We start from the raw sequence: 22,336 nt of genomic DNA, 5'->3' as shown, positions 1-22,336 counted from the left end.
TGGCCACAGGATGATCATGAGATGACCATGACCATGCAATGACCATGACACAACCATGACCTTGAGATAACCATAACCCTAGGATGAGCATGACCATGATATGAACTTGACAGAATTATGACCGTGACTGTGACAATGACCATGGATGATGGTGATGAGGAAAATGACCATGACCATGAAATGGCCATGAGATGACTGTGACCATGAGATGACCAGGACCATGCGAGGACAATTACAATGACATAACCATGACTATGAGTTCACCATGAGCATGAGATGATTGTGACCAAGAGATGACCATGAGGTGACCATGACTGTGCAATGACCATGACACAGTCATGACCTTGAGATGACCATGATGTGACCATGAGATGACCATTACAGTGAGATGGCAATGGGCTTGAGATGATGGGGGTCAGGAGATGACCATGAGGTGACCACAATATGACCATGGCTATGAAATAATTGTGTCCACATGATGACCAGGACTATGTGATGATTGTGATGAGGAGATGATTATGACCATGAGATGACCATTACCATGAGTTGACCATGAGATGACCATGAGCTGACCGTAAGTGACCATGAGATGACAATGAGCATGAGATTGATCCTGATCCGGAGATGGCCATGACCATGATACAACCATGACCGTGAGATGACCATGAGCTGACCATGAGCTGACCATGACCATGCAATGACCATGACACAACCGTGACTGTGAGATGACCATGAGCTGACCATGACCATGACACAACCATGATCATGAGCATGAGACGATGGGGGTCAGGAGATGACCATGAGGTGACCACAATATGACCATGGCAGTGATATAATTAGGGCCATACAATGACCACAACCATGAGATGATGATGATGAGGAGGTGATTATGACCATGGCCATGAGGTGACCATAAGATGACCATGACCTTGACCATGACCATGAGAGAACTGTGACCATGAGATGACCATGATCATGAGATGACCAGGACCACGGGATGACAATTAAAATGATATAACCATGACTGTGAGGTGACCATGAGATGACCATGAGCATGATATGATGGTGATCAGGAAATTATTGGGACCATGAGATGACTGTGACCATGACACAACCACAGCCATGAGATGACCGTCATATGATCGTGGCATGAGTTGACCACAAGATGATCATGAGATGACCATGAGCATGAGATGACCATGAGCCTGCAATGACCCTGACTGTGGCCATGACCCAGCCATAGCCATGGGATGACCATTACAATGAGATGACCATGAATGTGAGATTGCTGTGAGCATGGGATGACTGTGACCAAGAGATGACAAAAAGACGACCATGCTAATGAGATCATTGTTGTTGCCCGACAGAGAGACACGAAACAACTAGGTTGTTTAGTGCGGTGCTTTATTGAGGGCCCTGGGGTCTGAAGACTAGCGTCCAAAGTCAGAGCCCACAGTTCCCCTTTTTCGTCAGGATTTTATATCCTTTTACAAAGTGGTCTACATAGAAAAGTACACATTCTTCAAGACAATACAGCTACATAAATCTTGTAGATATTATTCCTAAAAGTCATAAATTCTACATGCCTGTCTACTCAAAACTGTAGGCTACCCCCCTTTAATCCCCCTTGCTTGTCTTCCCACCACCAGAACCCTTTATCATTGGTTATACACTAACCTTTATCGTTTATTATTTCATTGTGTTCTGCATGCTCTACTAGATCCTTTAGTTATTAGTTTGTGGTTCTTAGTACATTCCCAGGCCTGTTTCCCAGGGCCTGCTTGGGAACTGCTGCTTTCTGAGCCTTAGCATAACTACTGCTATTGCTATATCTACATTAGTTCTTTTTCTCGTTATTTCGGTATCACCCGGGCACCAGGAGCCCCCTGAACTTCCATTTCCGGGCACCGGTAACCCCCTAACCCTCCATTCTTGGGCTCAGAAACCCCCGAAATCCCCATTTTGCGCCCTGTAACACCCCTCGATCACCTTCCCCAGCACCGGCGACCCTGTACCCCCTTATCTGGCACAGAGACCCCCCTGAACCCCCATTTTCTGCTCACCAGCACCCCTTGAACCCCCATTTTAGGGCAGCGGAACGCCCTTGAGCCCCGAATTCCGGGAAGGAAACTCCCCCTTAACACACATTCCCCAGCTCGGGAACCCCTGAAACCCCATTTTTGGGCACGGGGACTCCCCCATATTCCCTTCCCCAGCCCCGGGACCCCCCCGCACCCCCTAATCCGGGTCTGGGATCCCCCCGCAGCCCCGTCAGTGCTCTGGGACCCCCCTGCACGCCCATTCCCGGCCATCCCCACACCCCAGTTCCGCCCTTTCCCTCGGCTCTTGAACCCCCAGATCTCCCAAATTTCTGCACCCCCCGAGTTCTCCATTTCCGGCGCTTCCTGCGAGGGGGTCCCGGGGGTCTCAGCGGAGATCTAGTGGGATCCGGATGAATTCCCTGGAATTCCCCTTTACTCCCGTCTCGCTTTCGCGTCTCCCAAACCGCGTCCCCGGGATCCGCCCGCCCCTCCCAGCCCAGCCCCCCTTTCCCGTGGCCCAGGGACCCCCTGGATCCCCGTTCCTGCCTTTCCCAGCTCTCAGACCCCATTTTCTCAACACAGGGGACCCCTGGAGCCCCTTTGCTGGGCACAGGGACCCCCTGGATCCCCCATCCCGCCTTTCCCGGTCCCTCCCTTGAACCTTGCGCCCTTCCCGGCTCTCCCAGTTTCGCTTCCTGACCCTTGGACGCCGCCAGACCCCCCAGTCTCTGAGTTACCCCCCAGTTCTCCACTCCCTGCTCGTTCTGCGGGGGGGGTCCTGGGTGGTCCCCGGGGGGATTCAGGGGAATTCCCAGGGTTTCCTCTGTCCCCTCCCCCTCCTCGCTCTCCCCCGGTCACTTTCGCGTCTCCCAAGCTGCGGCTTCGGGATCCGCCCCGGCACCGGCACCGGGACCCCCTGAACCCCGTTCCTGGGCACGGGGACCCCCCTGCACTTCCATTTCCGGGCGGACCCACCTTTCTGAGCACAGAGACCCCCTTGAACGTTCATTTCGGGGAACCGGGACCCCCCTGTTCCCCCTTCTCCAGTCGTGAAAACCCCATCACCCCGTTATCTGGAACATGGAACCCCCTGAACCCCCATTCCCGAGCAGAGAAACCTCTCTGAACACCCATTTCTGGGCACCGAGCCCCCCCTGAACCTCAATTTTCAGACACCGGGACCCCTTGAACCCCATAACTCGCAAAAAGTCCCCTCCTGAACCCCATTTCCTGCGCACCCGGATCCCCCTTATCCAGCCCCAGTGCCCCCCTGTACCCCATTTCCCGGCGCTCCCCCTCTCGGGAACTCAGCCCCCCATTTTCCTTGACCTTGGAACCCCCTGAGCCCCCATTCCTGGGCATGGGGACTCCCCCCGCACCCCCTAATTCGGCATGGGGACCCCCTGCACCCCCTTCTCGGGCATCCCGCCCTTCCCAGCCCCCAGACCCGCCCTTTTCCTTCCCTTTGCACCCCAAGATCTCCCAAATTTCCGTGTCCCCCCAGTTCTCCACTCCCGGCGCTTTCTTCAGGGCGGTCCCAGGGGGCCCCAGGTATTTCTCAGAGGGCTCCAGGGGGGTCGCAGCGGGGATCCAGAGGGATCCAGAGGAATTCTCTGATATTCCCTCGTCTCCCCTCCCCCCCGCGCTGCCTCGGTCACTTTCGCTTCCGCGTCCCAACCCGAGAGACCGGGATCTACCCAGCTACCCGTGACGTCACTGACACTTTGAGTTTCCATTGGCGGGCAGGAAATAGCGGCGCCAATGGCGGGGCCGGAGGCGGCTCTGGGGGCGGGGCCAGCGCTGGGGGCGGGGCCAGTTCTGGGAGCGGGATCGCAGCGGAGCAGCGCGATGGCTCCAGCGCTGGGGCTGGGGCTGCTCTTGGGGCTCCTGGGGGACCCGGGGGGCGCGACGAAAGGTGAGTGGGACCCCCGAAACTGGGACCCCCTGGACTTCCATTTCCGGGTACTGGGAATCTTCTAACCATTGATTCCCGGACACGGAGAAACCCCTGAACCTTTATTTTGGGTCCTGTTAACTCTCCATCGCCTTTCCCAGCAAAAAGACTCCCCTGAACCCCCATTAATGGGCACGGTGACCCCCCTGAACCCCCTCATCTGGCACCGGGACCCCCCTGAACCCCCATTTCTGTGCACCGGGACACCCCCGAATCTCCATTCCCGGGCCTGGGACCCCCCTGCACCCCCTTTTCGGGCATCCCGCTCTTCCCAGACCCAAGTCTCGCCCTTTTCCTTGACCTTTGGACCCCCCGAACCTCCCAACTTTCCGTGTCCCCCCGGTTTTCCACTCCCGGCGCTTCCCGAAACGGGGTCCCAGAGGGTCTCAGGGGTCTCAGGGGGGTCTCAGCGGGGATCCAATGGGATCCAGATGAACTCCCTGGAATCCCCCCAGCCCCCCGTCCCCTCCCCCACCGCACTCCCTCGGTCTCTTTCCCGTCTCCCAGGCTGCGCCTCTGGGATCCGTTCGCCTCTCCCAGTCCCAGCCCCCCCTTTCCCTCAACACCGGGGACCCCTGGAGCCCCTTTCCTGGGCACAGGGACCCCCTGGATCCCCCATCTCGCCTCTCCCAGTCCCTCCCTTGAACCTTGTACCGTTGCCGGCTCTCCCCGTTTCGCTTCCTGCCCCCCCAAATCTCTGCATCTCCCCAGATCTCCACCCCCTGCTCGTCCTGCGGGGGTCCCCGGGGGTCTGGGAGGGTCCCTGGGGTATCGTGGAGGCTCCCAGGGGGGATTCTGGGCTCTGGGACACCCCTGAATTCCCAGTTCCGCTGAAAAGGAAGACACCTCCCTGCACTCCCTTATCCAGTACCATTCCACCCCTGCACCCCCTTTCCCATCCATCCCGCCTTCCCCAGCTCCAGACCCACATTTTCCTTGACTCTGAGACCCCCTGGACCCCCATTCCTGCTTTTCTCAGCCCCCAGCCCCCCCTTTCCCTCTGCATCAAGGACCCCCCGATCCCCCCATTCCAGCCATCCTGGGTCTCCCCACATTGTGACCCCTCTTTCCTTGGCACTGGGGACCCTTGGACCCCCTTCCCTTGACACTGGGAGTCCCCTGAGCCCCCATTCCTGGACACTGGGACCCCATGCACCCCCTTCCCAGCTCTCTCAGTTCCCCTTTCATTGCTCCGTGACCCCTCAGCCCCCCAAATCTCCTTGTCCCCCCAGTTCTCCACTCCCTGCGCTACCTGTATGTGGCAGTGTCAGAGCCCAGCCCGGGGATCCCCCAGTTCATGGCCATTGGGTACCTGGATGGGAACCCCTTCACACGCTACGACAGCGAGCGGGGCCGGATGGAGCCGCTGACACAGTGGATGAAGGACGGAGCAGAGCCGGGATATTGGGATAGAGAGACACAGATCTGTGTGGGGAAACAGCACGTGTATGCCAGGAGCCTGGATAACCTGCGGAACCGCTACAACCAGAGCAGGGGTGAGTGGGGGGAACTGTGGGACTGGGATGTGGGTGGATGCATTGGGATGGGATCCATGGGGATGGGATGGGATCTGTGAGGCTGGAGTGGGGATCTATAGTGCTTGAATGGGATTTATAGGGCTTGGATATGAATTCACAGGGTGGCAAGTGGCTGAGATGGTGATCCATTAGGCTGGTATGGGATATCTTGTGCTGCATGTGTTGGGATGGGATCCATGGGACTGGGATGGGGATCTGTGGGGCTGGGACCCAATTCCATGGGTCTCTGTGGGTACAATCCCCCCAGGTCTCCACACATTGTTGCGAGTTTACAGCTGTGACCTCCTGTCCGATGGGAGTGTCCATGGATCCGAGTGGTACAGCTATGACAGGAGGGATTTCATCTCCTTTGACCTGGAATCCAGGAGATTGGTGGCAGCTGACAGCGCTGCTGAGGTCACCAGGAGGTGCTGGGAAGATGAGAATGTGGCTGAGGATTTTACAAATTACCTGGAGCATGAATGCCCGGAGTGGATCCAGAAATACGTTGGATATGGGCAGAAGGAGCTGGACTGCAAAGGTGGGAGCAGAATTCCTGTGGGAGTGTGGGGTTTGGGAATGGAGGACTTGGGAACAGGGTAAATCCTGTGGCAATTCCATGGGCAGATCTCACCCCCATCCCATTCCCATGGAATTCCATGAGCAGATCTCACCCCCATCCTATTCCAATGTAAATTCCGTGGGCAGGGCTCTTCCCCATCCCATTCCCATGAAATTCTATGGGCAGATATCACCCCCATCCCATTCCAGTGGGAATTCCATGGGCAGATCTCACCCCCATCCCATTCCCATGGAATTCCATGGGCAGATCTCACCCCCATCCCATTACTGTGCATATTCCATGAACAATTTCTCACTCCAGTGGAAATTGCATAGGCAGATCTCACCCCCATCCCATTCCTGTGCATATTCCACGGGAAGATCTTACCCCCATCCCATTCCAGTGGGAATTCCATGGGCAGATCTCACCCCCATCCCATTCCCATGGAATTCCATGGATGTCTCTCATTGTTATCCCATTCCAGAGCCCCTGATGTCCATGTGTCTGGAAAAGAGGAACACGGGATGCTGATCTTGTCCTGCCACGCGTACGGATTCTACCCCAAGGCCATCGCGGTCAACTGGATGAAGGGGGATGAAATCCGGGATCAGGAGACGGAGTGGGGCGGGGTCGTTCCCAACAGCGACGGCACCTTCCACACCTGGGCCAGGATCGAGGCGCGGCCGGAGGAGCGGGAGCAGTACCGGTGCCGGGTGGAGCATCCCGGAATGTCGGAGCCCGGGATCTTCGCTTGGGGTGAGGCTGGGAATGTGGAATGTGGGAATTGGGGAGTTGGAATTCCCAGATGGGGATTCCTCTCCCCCTCCTCACCATCCCACAATTCCCAGAGCCGACATCTGGTGGAAATCTCACCGTGGTGGTCGCTGTGTCCATTGTTGCCATCATCATCCTCATTGTCCTCGTTGGATTCGTCGTCTGGAAGCGCCAATCCGGTAACACACGGGATGGGGGTCAGGAAGGGGCACAGATCCACCCAGCACCTTTCTGGGAATCCTGTGCCACTGACGCTGATCCCACTGTTTTTCCACATGGAAGAGGGACATGAATGGATACAACATGGCAGCCATTGAGTTCCAGCTCTGGATCCAGCTCTGGATCCCCTCCATGTGGATCCCAGAATGTATCCTGGGGTTAATCTAAGTGTGTGATCCGTGCTGGAATCTCATGGATCTTCCTTTTCTGCTGGGAATGACTGCAGGAATGGAGCAGGGTCAGGGTGGGATTCCAGATGGGGATTGGGGCAGAATTGACAGATTGGGATCAGGGAGGGATTCCAGATTAGAGCAGGAGTCCAGAGCAGGATGAGATTGAATTGTGGCATGGGATCAGGGCTGGGTTCTGGAGTAGGATCAGCTGGGATGGATGGATGATGGATGATGGATGATGGATGGATGCATAGCTGGAAGATGGATGACGGGAGGATGGATCATGGGTGGATGATGGATGATGAATGGATAGATGGATGCATGTTGGATGCATGGATGGATGAATGCATGGATGATGGTTGGATGATGGATAGATGATGGATGATGCATGGCTGGATGATGGATGGTTGGATGGATGGATGGATGATGGGTGATGGATGGATGGGTGGATGAAGGATGGATGGTTGGATGGATGGATAGATGGATGATGCATGGATGATGGATGAATGATGGGAGGATGGATCATGGGTGGATGATGAATGGATGGATGGATGGATGATAGATGGGTGGATGGTTGCATGGATGATGGATGGATGATGGATAGATGGGTGGATGGATGCATAGATGGATGGATGATGGATGGAGCAGAATTGGAGCAGGATGGATGGAGAGGGATCAGGTTGGCATTCCAGAGAGGGATTGGGCCAGGGTCTTTGGGACGAGGTTGGGTGGGATGGATGGAGCAGGACTGGGGCAAGATGGATGGAGAGGGATCACATGGTTTGAATGGAGCAGGATTAGAACAGGCTCAGGTGGGATTCTGGAGCAGCTCCTGCTCTCCATGGGCTCCAGCCAGGTCCATCCTGTGGTATGGGGACAGGGACAGGGTGACACTGTGACCCTCTCTCATCCCAGCAGGAGTCACTGCCTGAACAATCCATGGAACTGGATCTGGCCCCTTCCCTCTTCCCAGGAAACCGAGAGCTGCCAGCAGAGCTCATCCCCGCTGCTCCCACTCACCCACAGCTCCTGCTAACAGATCAATTTCCCATTCTCCAGTGTTTTAAAGCCAAGAACCACAAATATTCCCAATGCTTTAGTTCTGGTGAGAAATTATCCTGGTTTGAGCAATAAATCCTCCTGGGGCAAAAAAATCCGGCTTCCCTTCTCCAGTGGCCAGCAATTCCTCTCTGGAAACCAGGAATTGAAATGGAGACCCTGGGGACAGGGATGAGGACAACTGGGAGCAGGGATGGGGACACCAAGATGGGATAGGTACAGCAGAGACAGAGATGGGAACAGCAGGAATGGGAATGGGGACACCAGGAACTGGGATAGTGACACCAGGACTGGAAGTGGGACTTGCCAGCCACACCTGGCTCTACCTCCCAGGACTCATTTCCCACTCTGTGCCTGGTGTCTGAGGTGTCCCCAGGAGGGTTTGGCCACGTCAGGCTCCTGGAGGGACAGTGGAATGGGGGGAGAGGTCAGGGTGAATCAAGGGTCTGGAAGAATTAAAAGGATTAACACTATAGCTACAAGGATAAAACCAATATATATTGATTAAGAGTTTAGCAAGAAGAATAGAACCAGAGTAGAAGGGCTAATTACTAGCAGATGGAGCTGGTTCGAGCTAAGAGAAGAAATCATTTGCCTGACTTTGTTGTGTTTGTAGAAGCAGGATGGGAGGTTAGGGCATTGTAAACATGAAGAAACCATAACTGCACCTGGGCCCCAAAACCAGTCAGAAACTGGCTGGGGAGTTTGGACTGTGGCCAAGGGACCAGAGAGCCTGCCAACAAGATGTGAGAGTCCATGTGAGCCTCTCGTCTGTTTCTGCCCAACGACCCTCGCCTGAGGCCTGCGCTGGCCAGGGATGGGAGGAACGCCAAGTGACTGTGAAAAGCAGGTGATGCCTACCAGGACTGGATTTTCATGACAACTAGTCACGGGGCACTGACTCAACAAAGCTCCCACAGATGGAAGAACAATGGACTGGTCAGTATGGGCTGACCTGCGTGTGTTCATAACAACAAAGATGGTTTGGTGTGCCTTGAAACGTCCTGTTTCCACCTGTTCCTCAGGGTAACGAGCTCCACATACAATAGTTCATAAATCTTCAAACCTTTTGGCCAGAAGCCACTCGCTTTGGGAAAGGACTATAAAAGTGACTTTCTCAGAGGAGACCCCTGAGATCTCCCCAGAGGGCAACAGACATCTATTGGCTGGCTCCACGAGGATTCATCTGCCCATCTTGGTAGCTATAATCCTAACCCCCCTTTCTCTCTCTCTCTCTCTCTCTCTCTCCCTCTCTGTCCCACTATCGCATTTTGGTTGGCACTAAATAAAGTGCATTTGTGCAAAAGTAAACTGGTTTTGTCCCCTGCTGTGTCCTTTGCGCTCTGAGATCCATAAAAGAACCCGTCACGACTCCCGATCGGGTTGGGCAGATCGTGACACTCCTCAACAGCACGCAGCCAGCAGTATCAGATGAATCAAGATGCCATTATCCCCACCCATAAAATTTTGGCTAGAAAGTCAAAGGGTGCTCAGCAAAACCCACCCACCCTTCAACAGCCCCAGTTTGCCTGTGGGCAAGTCTGACAGACAATAGAAATTGACTGTAGGCTATTGTGCCTTGAATGAAGTGACTCCACTGTGGGAGCTAAGACAGAGCACTGTGGATTTATTTAGCATAAGCAGCTTGATAAACAAGATGCCTTGGCAAGAGCAAACAGAGCTTTGAAGGCTCCATGAAGATTGGATCAAGACTGGTGACAGGAAAGAAGAATGAATCAAGTAGAAATATTGCAAAATGTGTAAGTTTGTCTGTATGACGTTTAACCCAACCAATGTAGTAAAGAATTACCAGCTTTCCTAAAACTGGTATATAAGCACGTGTAGCTGAGAGTAAATTTGGATTCTGATCAGCAGTCAGTAGACCCCCTCTCTCTCCCAGTCGTTGATTCTCCAGTGCTGAGCGCTGCCGTGCCGGACACGCTGGATCTCCAGGAGGAGCTGGAGCCCAAGGCAGCAAAGTGGCACCATTGACATTGCCAATGCATTTTTCTCCATTCCTTTGGCAGCTGAGTGCAGGCCTCAGTTTGCTTTCACCTGGGGGAACGTGCAGCACACCTGGAACCGACTGCCCCAGGGGTGGAAACACAGCCCCACCATCTGCCATGAGCTGATCCAGGCTGCACTGGAAAAGGGTAAAGGTCCAAAACACCTGCAATACATCAACAACATAATTGTGTGGAGGAACAGGGCAATAAAAGTACTTGCGAAAAAGGAGAGAGGATCATCCAGATTCTGCTGGAAGGAGGTTTCACCATCGAGAAGAGCAAAGTCAAGGGACCTGCCTGAGAGATCCAGTTCCTGGGAATAGAGTGGCAAGATGGACAGAGCCAGATCCCCACTGAAACGAACAATGAGATCATCACAGTGTCTGCACCAACCAGCAAGAAGGAAACACAAGCTTTCCTAAGAGCCACAGGTTTTTAGAGAATGCATTCCTGAGTGCAGCCACATTGTGAGCCCTCTCTACCTGGTCACCCTAAGAAGAACAATTCCAGCTGTGGCCCTGAATAGCAACAAACCTCCACGCAGAGCAAGCAGAAAGTCTGAGGCAAACTACTCTCACAAAAAAACCCCCTCAAATAATCTTACCTCCTATAATAAGAAAGTTCAAGCCACCTCAAAAGAAATTATCACAAAAGCACAACTCCTGGCACCCTGACTCCCGGTGCTGGGGTGGATGTTTAAAGAAAAGGCTCCTCTACCCACCACGCCACCCACACCCCATGGAGCCCATGGATTGCTCTCATCACACAGCACTGCCGGATTAGAAACACAAATCACCCTGAAATTTTAAAAACAGTTAAAACCGGCCACAAGATAAAAACTTTAGTCTCACTAACAAAAAGAAGCAGAAACAAGTACCCCAGGCTAAAAAACCTCCACCATACAACCAACTACCAGCACAAGAAACACGCTGTGCTCTTGTCACTGACAGTTTCTGTGTCATGGTTGAGATGAACCAGAAGTGGAAAGTGGCCCCAGGGAGCCCCACATGACGAGTCACACAAGCTACTGAAGGAGAAGGTGAATCAAGTGCACTTGCTGAACTCAAAGCCATTCAGCTGACCCTGGACACTGCTGAAACAGAGAACTGGCCAAAGCTCTACCTTTATAATGAATCATAAATAGTAACCAATGCTCTGTGGAGTTAGCTAGAAAGGTAAAAAAAGGCCAGCTAGCAACATAAAGGAAAAACAATTGAGGCTGCTGATGAGTGCAAAAACATTGCCACTCAGACAAACTCTCTGTAAAAGTCCATCATGTAGATAGCCATGTCCCCAAAAGTCAGGCTAATAAAGAACACTAAAACAAGGAGCAAGTAGATCAAGCTGCAAAAATAGAGATGTCACAAATACATTCAAATTAGCAAAATAAGGGAGAGTTGTTCGTAGCTCAGTAGGCCCATACTGTCTCAAGCCATCAAGGCAAAAATGCCACCTATAAGAAGGCACAAAACTGAAAAGCACATTTAACTATAAATTGCATTTCTCAAGTTATCCATAACTGTAAGACGTGCTAAAATCAAGCAAGCCAAACAGATAAATCCTCTTTAATATGGAGGACAAAAATAAGTATAAAGAAGCCCAGCAAATGAACTACATCACACTGCCTCAAACCCCCCAAGGCAAATGCTACGTGATGACAATTTCAGAAGCCACCACTAGATCATTAGAAACCTACCCTGTACCTCACACTACTACTCAAAACACCGTCTGAAGCCCAAAAAAGCAAGTTCTATAAAGACACAGCACCCCTGAGAGAATCGTCAGACAACAGGACCCATTTCAAGAACAGCCTTAGAAACACCTCAGCCCAAAACCAGGATATTGAATAAATAGATCATATCCCCTATCACACACCAGCTGCCAGGAAAGTTGAACTGTACGACAGACTACTTCAAATTACCCTAAAGGCATTTGGCAGGGAAACATCCAAAAATTGAGAAATGAACTTAACAAAAGCCACCTAAATAGCCAACACCTGAGAGTCCATCACTCAAGCAAGTCCTGCCCAGTCTGAAGCCTTGCACACACTGGATGGGGATAAAGTCCCTGTAGGACACATAAAAGGTATTTTAAGACTGTTTAGATTAGGCCCACCTCAAGCAAAGGCAAACAAATCTGTACAATTGTTTTTGCTCAAAAACCCAGTTACACTTAGTAGGTAATGCAGAAAGATAAAGAAACCCATTGAGTACCACAGAAAAACCTAATCTTAAGTGAGAAGTGTGTGTAAAGTTGCACTTCAGATAAAAATACATAGCAGAGTTTAAAGAAGGTATTAATTAAGGTAGGATGCAGATGGTAATAGAATAAGGAGTAGATAATGTTTTAAGTTGCAATGCAAGATGCAAGCAGAAGTACACATTCTATCACCATCTGCTGAAACCAGGTGGAGCAGGGCTCCTTATCTCTTCCATGACCCATTCTCAGATCTCCTCCCCACAAGGAGTTATACCTTATGGGAGGTGCCCCAGCCGAGGAGAAAAACCAAGTACTTCCTACCTAAATAAAATCTGAAATTTGAAACATCAGAGCAGCCTTTCCCACTAAATTCCCAGAAGAAGACCAGGCCTATCTTCATCACCACTAGATGTTAAAAAAGTAACTACACCCTTCTCCAAAATCATTGGTTCAACAAAACCACATCTGTCACTCCAAGAAAACTACAGGTACCATTATTCAGAACGTAACCAACACCCTGAACAACAGGGTTACAGGTTGTATTCTGACCTTGCCAGTGTTTTGGTCTTTATATTACTATACTTTTATTTTCATTTCCCAGTGAAAAACTGCTATTCTAAATCCCATATCTTTGCCAGGCAGCTCTTTAATTTCCAAGTCATATTAATTTAGAGGGAGGGAGTTTACATTTTCCGTTTCAAGAGAAGCTCCAGAGCTCCTCAGCAGACACCTGTCTTTCAAACCAAGCCAGTGCCCTGCTGCAGCTCCATCCCCATGGCAGGATCCGCGCTGGATGATCCCCAGGGACCCCCGGTGGGCAGAGCCCCCCTGAGCCCTGGTGCTGCTGATCCGTGTTGGGAAGACACCTGGCTGGGGGCTGCACACCCTCCCCGTGGCCTGGATTTTCTTTGCATTTCTCTTTGTCCTTCCCAAACACCGAAATACAGAGAAAAAATAGAGATGTTAAATAACGACCTGCTTGAGGACACGGGGGGATCTTCCAGGGGATGCGGGGGACGCTCGGATCCAGGGATTTGAGGGGTCCTGGGAGGGATCTGGGGGTTGCTCAGGGCGTTGGGCACCCCAGTTCCAGCGGCTCTGGCTGCGCTGGGAGACGGCTGGGAGAGGAGGAGGAGCGGGAGGAAGAGGAGGAGCGGGAAGAGACGGAAGAGAAGCAGCGGGAGGAAGAGGAGGGACACAGGAGGAGCGGCAGGAAAAGGAGGAGCGAGTTTGAAACCACGCACTTCTCTCTCCCGTTCGATCACGTCGCAGCTTCCCCGGGTCCGGCAGCATCGCCCCGAAATTCCGCAGGTGAGCGGGGAGAGGGAGCTCGCCCAAAATCCATCATGGGGGGCTCCGGGAGGGTTTTATTTTTCGTTTCATGGGATGTTTGGATCTTGCAGGAGCCCAAAGCCGAGCGGGAAATGGCCCTGGCGGGATCCTGGCGGCTCCCCCGTGGCAATGGCCCGGTATCGGCGGGGAGGGGGCGATATCAGTTCTGGGGATCCCCGGCAGAGCCGGGGGGGAAGGCGGGAGCCCCGGAGCGGGGAGAGCCCAGAGGGGCGATCCCGGAGCCGGGGGACCCCCGGCAGCCTGGAGGGGTGCGGGAGGTTGGTATTGAGCGGGCTCCGGGCCCCGAGGCTGAAAGGGGCGCTGACTGCTCCAGCTGCCCTTGGGCAGCGCCACCATCAAACCCAACACGCTCAGCCCTTGTTTCCCCCCCCAAACCAGGATTTCCCAAACCTTGGCTGCATTGAGGAGGAGGAGGAGGCTGTGAGGACGAGGTCGATGGCCCGGAATCCCCAGGCAGGTGAGGAGGAAGTCAGTGCCCCTTTCCCCCTGTGTCCTGCTCCATCTCCCAGCCCAGCATGGCCCTGGCTGCAGCGCAGCCCTGGGGGGATCTCCTTGCCCTTGCCTCTGGCACGGAGGCAAATCCCATCCTGTCCTTGTCCTTCCTCCCCCAGACAAGGAGCTGAACACGGACAGCAGGGAGGACAAATCCCCGCGGCACAGCCTCGGGCAAGAGGCCGTTTGCAGCGGCTCCACGGCGCAGGAATGCAACGGGGAGGAAAAGCCCCGCAGATCCCGCAGCAGGAGGGGCTGCAAACGCACAGCCCGGGGATCCCAGCAGGAAAGAGCCAGCCCGGGCCGGGGAGGCGGCCGGAGCTCGGAGCTGGGGCTGCGTGAGCAGCTTCACCATGGGGAGAAGCCCCACAAGTGCTCAGAATGTGGGAAGGGCTTCAGTAGGAGATGGGACATGATCAGACACCGGAGAATCCACACGGGGGAACGGCCCTACGAGTGTGAGGAGTGTGGGAAGAGATTCATCCAGAACTCAGACCTGACTGTGCACCAGAGGAGCCACACTGGGGAGAAGCCCTACGAGTGTAATAAATGCAGGAAGAGGTTTGAGAGCAGCTCCAGCCTTCTGAAGCACTATCGCACTCACTGGGATGAGAGGCCCTTCTGCTGCCCCGACTGCGGGAAGGGCTTCAAGACAAACTCCAACCTCGTCAGCCACCGGCGCATCCACACCGGGGAGAGACCCTACGAGTGTCCCGAGTGTGGGAAGAGCTTCTCACAGCGCTCTAACTTGACCAGACACCAACGGAGTCTCCACTGAGAGAAGCCCTGCGAGTGCCTTGAGTGCAGGAAAAGCTTCGTGCTGGCTCCCTTGTGGCCTGGATATTCTTTGCATTTCCCTTTCTCCTTCCCAGACACCCAGTACTGGGGTAAAAATGAACACATTGAAGTAAGACATGCCTGCAGACACAGAGGGATCTTCCAGAGGATGTTGGGGACCCTGTGTTCCAGGGACTTCACGTTTCCTTGGGGGTTGCTCAGGGCTTTGGGCTCCCCAGGTCCAGTGGCTCTGGCTGCACTGGGAGATGCTGACGGAGCTTCTGGGGCAGCTGATCAAGGACCCCCTGCCCTGACACCCTCCCCGTTTCCCCCTGACCCAGCTCCTGCTGTCCCCTGTCCAGGATCCTCCTCTCCCCACTGCCACTGCCCTTGCCCCCAGCCCATTCCTGTCTCACACCACTCCTGCCCCTGTCCCAGTTCAGATCCCATTCCCGGTATCATTCCCTGTCCTGTATTCTCTGCCTGGTTACTGTTCACATATTCCCAGTCCCATATTCCCTGTCCTGTTCCCCTTCTAGTATTCCTGATCCCATTCCCATTCCCATATTTCCATTTCTATATTTCCAGTCCTCTTCCCATATTCCCATTCCCAATCCTGTTGCCTATCCCCATGTCTGTTTCCTGTCCCATATTCTGAATCCCCATCCCATATTTTCTCTTCAATTTCTATTTCCATGTTTCCTGTTCTGTTCCCATATTCCTATTCCCTGTTCTTGTTTTCATTCACATTCCAATGTCCTTTTCCCAGTCCCCACTCTCAGTCCCTGTCCCCATTCCTGGTTGTTAGAGAGTGGAACAGAGAAGCCTTTCTGACTCCCTCTGAGGGAGAACAGTATACAAGAATTAAATTTAAAATGTTTTCAGAAATTAAAATACACGAAACCACACAGACATTAAATAAAGGTCTAAGTTTTAGTTTAAGGAATTAGAAATATTAAGTAGCATAGATATGAAGTAGAAGTTTAAATCTTAGTGTGAAGTACATAGAAATATGTGTTAAATACTATGAAAATTAAAAGCCGTGGAATCTATAAAATACTGGCTGCATTGAGACATGAAAAACTTAGTTCTAGAAAAAATAAAATTGCAGTAGGAATATTTTGTATATTCGTCACATAGAACAGATAGGCCATATGCACAAGTTATGTGTAGACTTTAGTATTACGGAATTCTGACAGGTTTAGGAGAAATTTGTCAGGTTCACGATTTTGGCTCATTGGGTAATTTGTTAATAAAAATCTATGTATTGGATCCAGTGCTCTCTCTTGCTTCTCTCTCATCACTCTTTCTTCCTCCACCACCATCATCATCACCACTACCAGCATGTGAGAGAAGAAGAAGAGGAAGATGAAGAAGAGAAGAACAGAAGAAGAAAGGCCAGGGAGCATCTGCCTCTGGAGACTCTGCACCAGCCGCAGCTTCGACCTCTTGCAGCAGAGAGCTGCTCCTGCTTCCATCGGGACTTTATGGCAGAGAGATTGAACAGGGACTGGAGAACCTTGGGCTCTTTGCCTTTGGAGCCTGACATGCCTTCACAAGAAACAACTTTACAGCAGCCAGCAGCTGCTCTGCTCTGGGAAGATCTAAAGCCACAACCAATCCCCACAGCCGGTGCCAGTCCCAGTTGTGGACACTGCTGGAGGCCTAGGCACATTTTAGCTAGGCCTTTTTTCTCAAGTTCTAAGTATTTTTCTCAGGCCATGAAATTTTCTCAGCCTCTATCCAGGATTTTTCCCAAGCTGGAGACTTTTTCTCTATTGTAAACATAAGACAAGGAATCATAACAGAGATAAACACCTGCAAGGTCCATGACAAAGTCAGGAAGGAGAGGTGTCTCCTTCTCTGACCAATGATCTGTTTGTATTTTGTTTTCCACAAATTGTCTTATTTAAGGCAATGGTTTCTTTCAATAAATTGCTCTTTCTTGCTCTTTTCTGCACCAAGCCAGAGAGTGTCTTGTTGCTGTTTTTTCTCTGCTCCATAACCCTTCCACTGCAACAGAGCCAGACAGAGCATCAGCAAATCACCACTGCTGTGTTTTGGCAGGACTTTGGTTCTGCACATGCAAAGCAACAGCAGCTTGTTGGCATTTTTGCCACTGAAGCTCAGCACTGACTGAAGTGGCATTTTTAATGCACTCCCTAACTGCAAAACACCTTCAGACACACTTTAATGACAGACAGGCAGCAGGAAAATCTGTGCTTTGCTGCTGTGAGACAGGTCAGAGGGGCAGAACATATCAAATAAAGGGACTGCTGCTTTAGCTGCCAGGCTGTGCAGAACACAGCAGCACTGCAAGTTAATTCACTGCACTCACATTCCAGTCATTGTACTGCAGTCATTACACACCAGTGGTCTTTGAAATACTAATTATTTATTAAAATTGATCTTCAGAAGAGCTTCAGCAGCATGTGACTGACCAGACACTGCTGTGAATACCATGAACTGTGTGGACCACTCTGAAAACTTAAGCTTGATGAAAGTAAGATCGGCAACTTCTGTTTCCCAAAAGATCAAAAGGCACTGTAAATGCAGGAAACAAAGAATTATCTTTCAAAACAAGATAATTATCAAATTCCAAAGAATTATCTTTCATCTTTCTGCTGATGGCAGTTTCCCTAAAACTCTCCTTACTGCACTCAGAGGAAGCAACAAGTTTCCCCCTGCCCAGCACCCGGTCTTGTATTTCACACTGCAGTACAAATGCAGGTATCCTAACAGGACTGTGCAGTCCATGTGCAGTTTTTAAGGACATGCCCAAATGGATGATTGGCTGTATTTACACTGACCAGGACACAGCCATGTTCACTCAGTGTGTCTGACAAGGAAGAATTTTCTCTAGCATACATTTGGGAGGTTTTTATTACTTATATCCATTTTGTTCTTAGTGACAACAGAGCACTTGCTCAAATTTAAGTTTCTGTTTTCTTCATCTCCTTAATGCATGCAGCAGAAGAACCTGCATCCTTTAATGCAATGGGAAGCTTTTGACAGCCATGACAGAACTTAAAATTGGAGTGTGAGTAAACCAGACTGGATGTCAGTGTGACTCTCCTCAGTTTTGGCCATGCTCAATTGTATTAGAATCATATATTCTGACATCTGCACAGTCTAACTAAAACAGTGCAGAGCCCTTGGTGTTATGGGATTGCTGATGTAAAAGACCTTTGTTTCCACACCATTTTTCACAGCTGACTCACAGCTTTGTTTCAACTTCCTATCAATTTCTGCAATTGAATCTTAAGAGCAGATAGAACTCTGTTTCATGCCATTTCTGTGTAGGATTCAGTAAATTATTTACAAAGATATAATACCTGCAAAATCCCTACATGGAGCAGTGCAAAAAAATACTTTGGCATTTTCCTGTCTTCATAAACAAATGTAAATGTCAATACTAATAACTTCAAGCCATTTTTTTTCTTGCTGAGTTTTCAGAACTGAGCCACCAGCATTTTGACACAGTGTTCTCATTTTGTTCGCTTTCAGAACCAGCACTTATTTTTAGTCATCAGAGATTGTATTATCCAAAAGAAATAAAACTGGTGTGAATTGGCAAAAAATGAAAAGAAATTAATTTAACAAAACACTCCATCAAGGTGCTGCATGTAAGACTCTCTGACTGTAAGAGCCTGAAATGAGGGATGCGGAACTCCAGGCGGGCTCTTTAAAATGCTGCTTATTCTCTTCAAATGATGCAGTAATTTATTTATCATTTAAAATGCTGTTTATTGTATCCATGTGATGCAGCAATTCACGGGCCGTGGGTGACAAGAGCCCAGCCCACAGCCTGACAGCCACATCTGTGGGTTCCTCTGAAAGCTTCCTCTAGTTCTGGTTACAATGCATTAAATAATTTTCATTACAGAGCACCCTAAGACATGACAACCAATCAATCCCTTCACTATCACCTGTAGCCTATCATACCTACTGACATTACAATATTCTTGTTACTATTTTCCAATCACAAAAGGTTAGTGTGTTTCAGTTTAAGCTAGAAGTTGTTTTTCAGTTTTCTTGCAGTGGAAAATCCTGAGATCTTTTCTCTACTTGCAACATGGTATTTTTGTTTGCCTGTGAAAATTCTTTTCCTTGGTAAAAACATCTTTTGTTTGAGGTGGATTTATCCTTTGCTCAGAGTCATAAAAGCCCCTTCCAACTCACTGCTCTTTGCCTTCTGTGCAAGTTTAGGACAAATTTGGGAAAAAAGAGCTCCAAAGGGCCCCCCCCCCCCTTTCTTTTTCACAATTCCTTCCTTCACTGAGCTCAGAAAGAATTGTTCTTCAGGTGAAAATGGAAAAAACTTTTTATTCACAAAAATACAAAAGAAACACTCCCCAACCCAGACCCAGATGAGACGAACCCAGCCGGTCCTCGCAGGGGAGAGCGGCAGAGCCTCCCAAGCCGACCTCCAGCAGTGGTTCCGGAAGTCCAGATCCTTGTCCTCCGGAGTCGGTGCAAATCCCTGGAGCAGGGAGAAGGGAGAGAGGGGGAGGGGCAGCCGGGAGCAGGCCCAAAGCAAGCCCAAGACAAGCTAAAGCGAGCCCTAGACAAGCTAAAGCAAACCCAAGACAAGCCAACACAGGGGCACAGATAAAACAGCTGGGGGAAAAGGGAAAAACCGGCCAAAGCAGCCAGGGGAGGGGGTTACAGCTGAGCAGACGGCAGAGAGCAAGACACAGCCCACAACCGAAGCGCAGCAAGAGAGCGAGCTGGAAAACACCAGCCTAGATAAAACCATCCGAGGGAGGGACCGGCAGCTGCACGGGGGAAGCAAGGAGAGGAGCCAGTCCAAACATCAGCCCATAACACCGCCCCAGCTCCGGCCTCTGCCCAGCTGCTCTGTCGGGAGCCTTAAGGCTTCGGCAGAACCACCAAGGACAAGGGGCTTTGGGCCACTTTCCCTTGCACGCCGCACGCTGGGCCAACCTGCCCAGCACAAGCACCCTTCTTCCCCTCTTCCCCATTGGCCTGAAGACTCTGGCCACCAAAAGAAAGCTCCTGGACCTCTGTGTGTACCAACAGCAGTTTATTATTCCTACTAAATTACTAATTTGCTAATTTACTAAATTACTAATTTACTTATTTACTAATTTGCTATTATACTAATTGACTAAATTATTAATTTACTAAATTACTAACTTACTAAATTAATAAATTATTTTCAGTAGGCAAAAGTAAAGTTGATGAAAAGTTGAGCTTGTCCCTGCAAGCTCAGGTGGCCCCAGCAAACACAGCCTCCCACATCAGCTCTCCACAGCACTCCAGCAGCAGAGACGGCCACGGCCACCCAGGGAAGGCCGTGACTTCCAGAGCCGGCGGAATCCATCTCGCATCCGCTGGAGTCGGGAGGAGGGAACGCTCTGTGCAGCTATGCTTATGTACAGAGCTTGATGTGCCAGGCATGAGATGGCAGGGCTGATGTCATCTGCCATATCCTGAAGAGCTGGAAGAGAGAGAAACAGAGGCACAGTCAGAGCCTGCATCTGCGGGAACTTTGGGAGACACCCCTGACCCGTCCATGCCCCCCAGCTCTTGCCACGGCCTGGAAGCAGCAGGAGGCAGCAAGGAGCAGCTGGAAGGTGCTGGCCCGAATCTCCTCGGCACAGGCCCCTGAAAGGTCTCTGTGCTCTGCCCACGCCGCCCCTGGTGCACGCAGGGAGCAGAGCCCTCCGCAGCCCGGGCAGGGCACGCAGCTGCCATCGCCAGCCCCGCTGCCAGCACGATGGCCTCACTCACCCCTGCACATCAGCTGGAACTCTCGCTGCTTCTCCTTCAGGACGCGCCCGGCCAGCCCTGGGAACACAGAGCCCGTCACGGCTCTGCCCAGCGGCACAGCTGCCCCACAGCGGCGCTGGCAGCCCTGCGGCCGCAGCACCTCCTTCCCCTGCAGGGCTCAGCCGGGCCCTGGGCGCACCCTGCCGCCCAAGGGCACGGCCGGCACAGGGCGGCAGCAGCCCCGAGGGCAGGCGGGGCTGCACGGCCCGGCCTGGATGGCAGCAGCTGCCGGGGCTGGGGCCGAGCTGCGGCAATGGGGCGGGAAGGGAGCCGGCCTTGTGCTCACCCATGAACCTGACGGCCGCCTCTCGCAGGGGCTCCTGTGGGCTCTGCAGGAAGGGCAGGGCCTGCCGCAGGTGCTCGGCCGCTCGGCCCCTGTTCTCTGCCAGCTGCGGAGAGCGGAGGGAGGGAAGGGTCGGGGCGGGCTCTGCCCCTTGGCCCCGGGATCCCCTGCCCGCACAGCCCCGAGGGGGGCAGAGGGCCCGGCAAGGTGCGGTGCTGCCCCGCAGCAGAGCCCAGCTGGGTCAGGGCTCCACCAGCTCCTGCCTTGGGGCCACGGGAGCCTGGAGAAGAGCCCGTGTGGGGCACAGCCCAGGGAAGGGAGCAGCGTGTGGTGCACAGGCCGGTGCCCCTGGGTGCAGCACTGAGCAGGGGCCACAGCTGCCAGCCCCACAGACTGGGCACCGTGGGCAAGGGCTTCTCCAGGCTGGGGCTGGGGCTGGGGCTGGGGCTTTCAGGCTGTTCTTACCAAGCACTCGCCAAACCTCCACATCTGATCTGTCATCACCAGGTGCTCGAGATCCCTACTCTTGAGGAAGCTGACTGCAGCAAGCAGTGTTTCCCGAGAGGCCTGCAGAGAGCCAGAGATGCACGGCAGCCCAGGGCACAGGAGCTGCCTCCCTGCGCCAAGGCCAGGAGGAGGCTGGGGCCCACGAGGTGCCAGGGTGCAGGGAGACAGCTGAGCGTGGGGACAGCAGCGCCCAGGAGTCCTCACCTCTGCCACGCGCGTGTTCTCATTGTGGCAGTGGAAGAAGAGCGGGAGCATGCTCTTGCTCACGAGCATCTTGAGATGTTTTTTCCCCTTTGCCTCTACCAACCTCATCACCTCTTGGAAGAGGCGAATGCAGAGCAGCTGCACATGGCGGTTGTCCTGTTGGAAGGGAAGCAAAAGCCCTCCACATCAGCTGCTCCAGGCCCCTCTGTGCACAGGCCCAGAAATCCATGGGACACCACACTTGGGGGCAGCACCCAGTGGCCGTGGCTGGGGACACAGAGCCTTACGTTGTCCAAGAGCGGCCAGAGCGCAGCAGCCAGCCGCAGGGCGGTGGGGCTGGGTATGGCCAGGTCTCTGTGCAGCAGCAGAGCGCTGAGCACGACGCCGGTCATCTGAATGATGCCTTCATCTGCGTCCCG

The 22,336-nt window shown here is 52.5% G+C and overlaps 1 protein-coding gene and 1 long non-coding RNA gene across 2 annotated transcripts; one reads left to right on the top strand and one right to left on the bottom strand.

The window, feature by feature from the left end:
- Positions 1–3,866: 3,866 nt before the first annotated feature.
- Positions 3,867–7,231, top strand: LOC306816125 (class I histocompatibility antigen, F10 alpha chain-like; the record flags this gene model as incomplete). Its single annotated transcript, XM_079332611.1, is given in 6 exon segments — positions 3,867–3,957; positions 5,229–5,492; positions 5,782–6,079; positions 6,560–6,831; positions 6,924–7,138; positions 7,142–7,231. Coding segments are annotated over 6 exon segments (1,206 nt in total). The 5' UTR covers positions 3,867–3,890.
- A 13,656-nt stretch (positions 7,232–20,887) lies between these two features.
- On the bottom strand, positions 20,888–21,718 carry LOC306816126. Its single transcript, XR_013777579.1, has 3 exons — positions 21,672–21,718; positions 21,210–21,312; positions 20,888–20,941 (listed from the first exon to the last, which is right to left on the bottom strand). It is a non-coding gene; the product is annotated as an uncharacterized lncRNA (long non-coding RNA).
- Between the last annotated feature and the right edge of the window lie 618 nt (positions 21,719–22,336).

The sequence above is a fragment of the Erithacus rubecula genome, assembly GCF_903797595.1.
Source record: "Erithacus rubecula genome assembly, contig: scaffold_379_arrow_ctg1, whole genome shotgun sequence".
Taxonomy (NCBI): Eukaryota; Metazoa; Chordata; class Aves; order Passeriformes; family Muscicapidae; genus Erithacus; species Erithacus rubecula.
The sequence above is the reverse complement of the archived record's forward strand: the minus strand, read 5'-3'. Positions and strand labels throughout refer to the sequence as shown.